This window comes from Glycine soja, chromosome 19, assembly GCF_004193775.1.
Source record: "Glycine soja cultivar W05 chromosome 19, ASM419377v2, whole genome shotgun sequence".
Classification (NCBI taxonomy): domain Eukaryota; kingdom Viridiplantae; phylum Streptophyta; class Magnoliopsida; order Fabales; family Fabaceae; genus Glycine; species Glycine soja.
Window position 1 is genome coordinate 14,386,156 of NC_041020.1, and position 8,669 is coordinate 14,394,824.

Here is an 8,669-nt window from a genome sequence, read left to right on the forward strand (position 1 = left end):
CAATTAGGAAGTGACATGTGACGAAGACAACAAAAAAATGATGGAGTGAAGAAGGAGAAAGGGCAACTTATAGATTCCTGCAAAATTTCCAAAATTCCAATTCTGTTAACTGGAGCGGGACACGTGTCACAGCCTCAGCCATAGACATTTTAGTATATTCATCATACTCCAACTTTAGTAAAATGACCAAAAAAATAAAAAAAAATGAACTGCTGTCAAGCTCTCAGTCATAAATATTTTAATATATTCAACACACTCCAAATTTAGTATATAAATATTGATGATTTAAATCCTTTAATCTCAGAGTCTTTTAAGTATACTTGAATAAGAGACAACAACAGTTTTACTCGTTAACTTTTGTCTCAATCAAACTGGAGAGGTAATTATTTACATTAACTGAGTTCATTCAAATATCTCTCAAATTAAGGGAAACTGTTAGCAATAAATTCTTTACAATTGATAAATTTTTCATGAATTAATTCTATAAAATGAAAAAGTGGATGGTTTTTCTTGCTAGTTTCCCGTATATGGCCAAGAAAGAAAGAATCAATTAATTAATGCAATCGGCACACTGAAATGCATTGGATGTAAAATATAAAATGAAATTCAAATAATAGTGAAATAAGACAAAGATTTTATTCAAAAAGATGAATGACTAATACGAGAGTGGTCGATCCTAGCGGTTGATTAATTAGTGATATCACGTTGTAGGGAACACCGTATGGCTAAGAAAGAAAGAGCCAATGCAATCAGCACGTTGGTTAGACGATTAAGCGATGCGTTGGATATTAAAATAAAAATAAATTAGCCTTTAGCAGCTTCATGGCAATAAAATCCAAATGTTTGAAATAAAACAAAGATTTTATTCAAAAAGACGAATGACTAAAACAAGAGTGGTCCTAGTGGTTGATTAATTAGTGATATCATGCTGCAAGTACATATTTGCCTATTTGTAATTCTAATATATCAAAAAATTGGGACCAGAAAATGAAACCAAAATTGATAAATATAATGATGAAAATATAGAGAGTTACAAACTATTAAATTATATAATGGGAATAGTTAACCGAAATTTTAAAATTATAACACGAATAATTTTTCTGCAAATTGATGAAAAACTAATAGTTATTCCAATGGACGACAATTGAAACAATTACAAGAATCATTGAACACAGACGTAAATCTTGATAAATTTCTATTTTAATAAATTTTATAAATGAAAAAAATTATTTTTATCACTTCAACATTATATCGTGAGATTCCATGAAGTTACAAAAGTAATTAAATAAAACTTAATTTAATATTTTATAGTATCAATTTATTTTAATATATAATTTAAAATATAAAAAATATCTACAAGTATCTTACTATACAAAATTTGACACCCATTTACAGCAATAATTTATAATATAATTAAGGAAAATATGTTATAGTTCCTTAAACTTTGGGCATTTAATTTGGTTTAAACCCTAACTTTTTTAGTTCTCAATTTTGCAAATTACTATTTTTAGTCTTCAAAGTGACTTTGAAAGTGTCTTCTTAATTAGTCTCCAAAGTGATGCTGAGAGACTAAAAAATAATATATTTTTAAATGGAGGGCCGAAACCGAAATATTCTCAAATTTTGAGAAATTTAAAATATATTTAAGTTAATAATTGATATAATTCAACTATTTGATTGATAAAAATTATAATTTCCAAAATGTTACTACTAATTAAGTTTATCCAAAAAAATACTTTGCACCAAAAACATTGTGTACGTTTGAATTTCAGTTCAAAATGTGGTGCATGAATTTTAAAGTAAATCTAATGATTTACAAGTTCACTTTTGTAAAAGAAAGGAGCTGAATTCTTTTTCAAATTTCATTTTACTCTAAAGGTCAGTTTGAAACTGAAAAACAAACATGCACATTGTTATCCAAAAAAATATTTTTAAAATAAAATACATAATAAATAAATAAATAAATATCTTTAAATATAAAAATTATATTTTAGATTTATGATAAAAAAAAGTTATGATAAAAGAATAATTATTTTTAACTATTGATAATTAATCTAAAAGAACCATTGATAAATTTTTGAAAAAAATATTGAAATTTAATTTAAAAATAAATATGAAAAATATAAATTGAAAGATCAACCTTACTTTTAAAATTTTATTTTAAATTTTAACTTTAAAGTATTTTTAAATTAAAACCTAAGTATCAATAACTACTATTTTTGATATTTAATTATTCATAAATATAGATAACATAATGGAGCGAAAATGATTATATTTTGCACTGATTCGTCATGCTATCTGGTATAAAACAATGACAAGATTGTTGGCCAGCCAAAGGAGGAAGGGATTTTTTTTTTTGTTTTTTTAAGAGGAGGAAGGGAAGTCTGTATGTTCTGATTGAAACTATTTGTGGGAATTGCTGATTAATGATATTAATAAAAAAAAATATGATCCTCGAGATGTAACAGTAAAATTATTTAGATGGCAACTTCGTCACACAATCACCAATAATAAATGTTCCTGCACCACTTAATAATTTTACAAATTAAGAAAATCATGCATTAATTAATTTACTTTTGACATTACAATAGTTCGTAATAAAAATGTATTTAAATCTTCAATATATCTAACGTCATGGCTTATTCCATGAGATAACGAAATACATTTGTATACATTTGAATGGTGGATTTTTAATTTCCTCGCTTATTCTATGCAATACAAGGTAAACGGATTCAATTATTCATTCTTCCAAAGAGATAAGTTAATTATCATTCGGATTAATAATTTGTTATTTTTTATTTATTTATATGATATTCAAGTTTCTCGTTCTCATATCTAATTTCATCTCACACTCTTAATCTAACAAATTATGAATCTTTGACAAATTCGCCTTTGTGGGGGAACATAGTGGTGTGCTGGAAGTTAACTGGTGGTCTTTAATTTGTTGGGTTTTTTTTTTGTCTGATAGTGCTTGGATCAAATCTTGAATATGACCGGGTTTGAGGATTGTTCACGAACACGCCATTTTGGTATGTGCAAGGTATGCGGTAAGCAAAGTAGGATATTATAGGAGTCATGGATCATGGTGGGAATAATGCTCTTGTTTGTGGCATGTTTCCTATGATATACTTCCTCCGTCCCTATTTCATCTTTCTTATAAATTAGTTATTTTTTTTTACTAAAATACATTTATTTATTTTAATCTCTAATTAAATGCTACTTTAAATTGTCATTTTCTTTTCTTATATGAAAATTGAAGAAGATGGATAAATTCTTATTAATATTAAGGGTAATTTAAAAAAAATATATATATATATATAAGAACAAATTTAATATTAATAATTAAATTAACTAATTTTTTTAATAAACATAATTTAGTCAACTATATCTTATAAATAAGAAGGACATTATTAGTTTAAAGGTTTGGTGGGGTGCATTACTTGTGATCTCACCATAGATTTATATCTTTTAATATAGATTATTTTGCTATAGAAAAATACATTTGTCTACATTTGTGTGTTTGTGTTATGGTAGTTGTTATGGAAGATATATGTATATATCTTCGCTATGTAACTTCTTAACGCAAGACAAAATCTATTTGGACCATGGCAACCCAAACTTTGTGTGAATCTCCTCTTCCTGTTGTTGACTTCATCAATGAAAACATGAAGCCGGGCACCGATACATGGCTTGGAGCCTGTCAATTGGTGCGGAGAGGATTTGAGGATTACGGTTGTTTCCTAGCACGCTTCAGTAAGGTTGGTCCAGAGCTTCTCAACTCCGTTTACTATGCAATGGAAGAACTCTTTAGTCTTCCATTGGAAACCAAAAGGAGAAAAACAAGTGATAAACCAAACCATGGCTACACTGGACAAGTACCCACATCGCCTCTATTTGAATCTTTTGCGATTGACAATCCATCCAGTATTGAAGATTGTCAAAAATTCGCACGCATAATGTGGCCAACGGGAAATGACCATTTGTGGTATTTATCATTCCAATTAATTTTTGCTAGTATGTTTTTCTTTGTCCGGTCAAGAGATCACGGATTTCCTTAAACTCACTGAGGTAGATACTTATTTCACTTGCAGTACATGACTTATTGACCTAAAAGAATGTTACATGCACATGGAGTAAATCAAATATGAACTTTTTTGTTAAATAGATCTTTTCCTAAATGTGAACCCAGTAAAATCTTACACCACCATGTCAAAACTTTGTGTCTAGTTTATTTATACTGATTATCATATCCTCAAGTTTTTAAACTTATTTTATTTCTCTTGATAGTGAAAGCGTCAACGAGTATACAAAGATGTTAAAAGAACTAGACCAAACCGTGAAGAGAATGGTATTTGATAGCTATGGCCTGGACAAGCTGAAATGCGAGTCATTCCTCGAGTCAACCAATTATGCTTTTCGAAGCTACAAATATAAGATACCTGCGACAGATGAGAGCAGCGTGGGAGTGAATTCTCATACGGACTCAACCTTCATAACCATATTGCATCAGAGGGTAGATGGCCTAGAAGTTAAATTGAAGGATGGAGAATGGTTTGGTGTGGATGCCTCACCTTTGTTTTGTGTCATGGCTGGTGATGCATTTATGGTTAGCTTCTACAACAATCTTATAGTAAAATATTGACTTAAATGATTTAGGTTTCTAATATATTAGTGAATTTTATTTTTGATTCCTAATAAAAAAAATTGATATTAAGTCTCTAATAAAATAAAATTTTATTTTTGATTCTTGTTATTTTATTTTTATTTTTTTAGTATATCTATTTTTTCATTTTTGTTCATATAATATGTAGATTATTTGTTATTACTCTTTATCAAATATTTTTCAAAAGATTAATACAAAATATCATAAGCACCCAAGAATATATATATATATATATATATATATATATATATATATATATATATATATATATATATATATTAAAGAATTAAAAAAAAAAACAAAATAACAAAGAACAATTAAAAATAAAATTTTTGTTTTACTAGGAAGTACTCAACGTCAAATATTTTTATTGGAGATTCAAAACAAAATTAACTAATTTATTAAAGTCCAAAAATATATTTAAGCTTAAAATATGTTTAAAAGTTTACTGTTTGAGTTTTTTTTTTTACTTAGAATTAATATTTCCATTTTGCTGAACGTTTGATTTGAATTTCTTTATTTCATTTGTTTGCTTAGGTATGGAGTAGTGAAAGGATAAGAGCTTGTGAACATCGTGTTATTCTGAAAGCAAAGGTAACCAGGTACTCCTTGGGATTACTTTCATACAGTAGTAAGATGGTACAGACATTGGAGGATCTAGTCGATGAGGAACATCCAATACGCTATAAGCCATTCGACCATTATGCATATGTTGGTTTTCGTTTCACAGAGGAAGCCGTAAAATATACAAGTCGTATCAAAACATATAGTGGTATTTAATTAATTTGAGACAATCTATGTGTGTATCTTATGAAGAAATTGAAGGCCATTTCATATATATATATATATATATATATATATATATATATATATATATATATATATATCAGAAAGGAATTATTGACTTGTAAGAAGTTGAATATAATAGTGTGTGGCTTCCTTGGGGGCAACTTATTATCGGTTTATATATAATAAATGTTTCTGCATTTGTGAGTAAATAATTCAACGTTTAAATTTTCTGACCAAAAAAAAAAACCCCTATTACATGGTTGAAAAGTTGATTTCTACGAAGTCTGAACTCAAGAACTGTATAGGCTAATTTATTACATGGTTGTTAGTCCATGCAATCTGGTCATATGAGCATTACTAGTCTTACACAGTTTGGTTGAGCTTAAGCCTGAACTTATGTGGTTGCGTGCATTTACTTGTGCCTTATAAGTTATAATTGATGACTGAGAGTGCTATTTCATCAAGAAGCTAAGAGGTCAATTAATTTTGGGGTGAGAACAGTCACGGATTTAGGGGGAAAAATATTAATAAAAAGAAAATGAATAAAAGAAATAAGTTTTTAAACTTCTGCTAATATATCCTATTTCTAATTTTACACAAAATTAATAATAAATACTTTTATTAAACTTATTATTTATTAAATAATTATTTATTAGAAGTTAGATATTTAAATAATCGTATAAAAAATTTGAATCCCCTCTAAGACACTCTCGGATTCATTTTTGAAGGAGAATGAGTCGTGAGATTCTAAGTCGTCACTTCTTGATTTTTTTTATTAGAAAAATTTATATATATATATATATATATATATATATATATATAAAGTACCAGAGATGCCAAAAAATAGAATACACAAAAGGTTATACTATATTTGCATCACACTTGATTAAAATACTAAATAATCTCCCTTTAGCAAAAGCCATATAACAGAGATGTCCCTCTGCCACAATCGAACCCCCCAACATACATATATCTTAAAACTAAACATTTTCCTGCAGTACCACCTACCAATGGCGAACCTATAGCTATGTGAGGATGGGCACTTGCACCCCCTTATTTTTTAAAATTTATTAAATTTGTAAATAAAATCTTATATTTTATTTCATCTATATTTATATAATTGAATCTACTAATTTTATTTTTTATAATTTACACCCACTGACTTAGGGTCTTGGATCCGCCACTGCCACCTACCCGCATTTACTAATATCCATGTAGTTAAATACATGGGATATAGCAATTAATACCCATGCAGAAAATTAGGTTGAGCTAACAAGGGGTTATTCTAGGACTAGAGCTCTCCACCTTGTGCAAGTGTTAATCATAACATCTAGAATTCTCCTTCACCGAGGCAAACAAGCTTTAGGATTGCTAGACCACATTACAGAGTTTTGGATGACGTCACTTTCAGTGAAAGAAGATAAGTCTGGATAGATGCCACAAGGATTACCTTGATAAGTCTGAGATTGGTTCAACAAGGAATCCAGAGAGAAGCTCTCACAATTTTATCAAATGCCAAAAGTTCCTTTATTGAAAACGAAAACCAATACATATAGTGTATTTGAATAAAAAGATAAAAATAGACATGAGCCTTCAAAACAGTTTGGGTCAAAATTACAACGAAAAAAATTATAAATAAAAAAAGAACGTATTTGGCATGGACCTTCATCCTTCTCCACTTGGGCCTTCATTCTTCTCCACTTGGGCCTTCATCCTTCTCCACTTGGGCCTTCGTTCTTTTCCACTTGGGCCTTCATCTTTCTCCACTTGGGCCTTGTTAAGTATCCATGCTACCATTTGTTGGAGGGTATCCACTGATTGTTTAGTCCTAGTCCTGGTCATAGGTCCTTGTATTTGGCTAGTTTTAGGATTCTCATTATTCTCTCCTTCTTGGAAAGCATTTGCCCTCAAATGTCTAGGATCATCACTGGGTTCAAGTACCACTTCCTTCCTGTTCTTGTTGGCTTGCTTGGCGTAGCTTTCATTCTTCTTTGCAATTTGCACCTTCACTTGGTCATACAATCTTTTCACATACTCAACTTTGACCTGTGCATCCTTATGCTGAGTCTCTTGGGGATTGCTTTTGTAAGCTGGCCTATTAGGCAATGAAGCTCTTGGAAGGAGATCAACTTGATGTTCCATGCCTCTTGAAGGTGGCAATCCATGAGGAATCTCCTTGGGAAAGACATCTTTAAATTCCTGCAATAAGAGTTCAACACTATGAGAAACAGAAATAGTTAACTCATTAGAATTATTAGTAGAATTTTACTGTCTTTGCAATATTGTAGATAAAGTGGTTCATCAGCAAGTACCACTTTCCTCACTTCACTCGCCTATGCAAAACAATTAAATTTTCTCTCATGTGTATCACTCTTTCTCTTAGGTGTATCACTCTTCTTTTTCCTATTCCCCTATGGTGCCTCACTATTTTCTTTCTCTTGTTCTCTCTTTTCTCTCATTCTGATTTGGTCATCACACACTTCTCTAGGGGATAGAGGTTTAAGAATAATTTTATGGTCATGGTGCTGGAAAGAAATCTTGTTGGTGAAGCCATCATGCATTGCTTTGGTGTCCTCTTCATTGTTGGCCCTCACTAGTGTCATCTCCATCTCCTTGTAGTACTCCTCCACAGTCAAACTTCCTTGGGACAACCTCTGGAATTTCTATCACATGGTTCTACTTGGAACATACCTCTTTCGCATAACCCTTCTCATCTCAGTCCATGTATCTATCTCCCGCCCTTCTTCTCTCTTCATCTCTTTTTGATTTTTCTTCCACCAAACAAGGATAATCATTGCAAGAGAATGCATGCTGAATCTTCATCTCCCAATCAAGGTAGGCGTCTAGGTCACTCATGTCTTTGAAAGAGAGTACATTGAGTTTTACTCCCTTAATTCTATCCTGCCCCTCTATTCGGTTCGGTCCATCATTGACCCTTCTGTTGCCACCATAAGGTCTCCTAGCATTTGGATTCATTTGGTGCTCTAGTCTTTCTATTCGTCTGTAGAACTCTTCATTGTTATGGTTCAACAAACGTTGCATTTGTGTAGTCATCACATCCAGTAATAAGCACTGAGATCCGTCCAGTTGATGATATTCAGCACCACTGTCACTAGCTCCTACCATGATTAAGGAACAAACAATTCTACAGTAATTTAAACAAAGATTATAGGACCTCACCACACTCAACTCACGTGTTTCTCTCTTTGATGGTAGT

General features: G+C 30.6%; 1 protein-coding gene across 1 annotated transcript; it reads left to right on the forward strand.

Moving 5' to 3' along the window:
• Nucleotides 1-3,525: 3,525 nt before the first annotated feature.
• LOC114399460 (probable 2-oxoglutarate-dependent dioxygenase AOP1) lies at nucleotides 3,526-5,649 on the forward strand. The gene is made up of 4 exons (XM_028361657.1): nucleotides 3,526-3,985; nucleotides 4,288-4,606; nucleotides 5,201-5,516; nucleotides 5,551-5,649. The coding sequence occupies exons 1-3, from the start codon at nucleotides 3,606-3,608 to the stop codon at nucleotides 5,441-5,443; spliced, it is 942 nt and encodes a 313-aa protein (XP_028217458.1). The 5' UTR covers nucleotides 3,526-3,605; the 3' UTR covers nucleotides 5,444-5,516; nucleotides 5,551-5,649.
• Nucleotides 5,650-8,669: the final 3,020 nt, after the last annotated feature.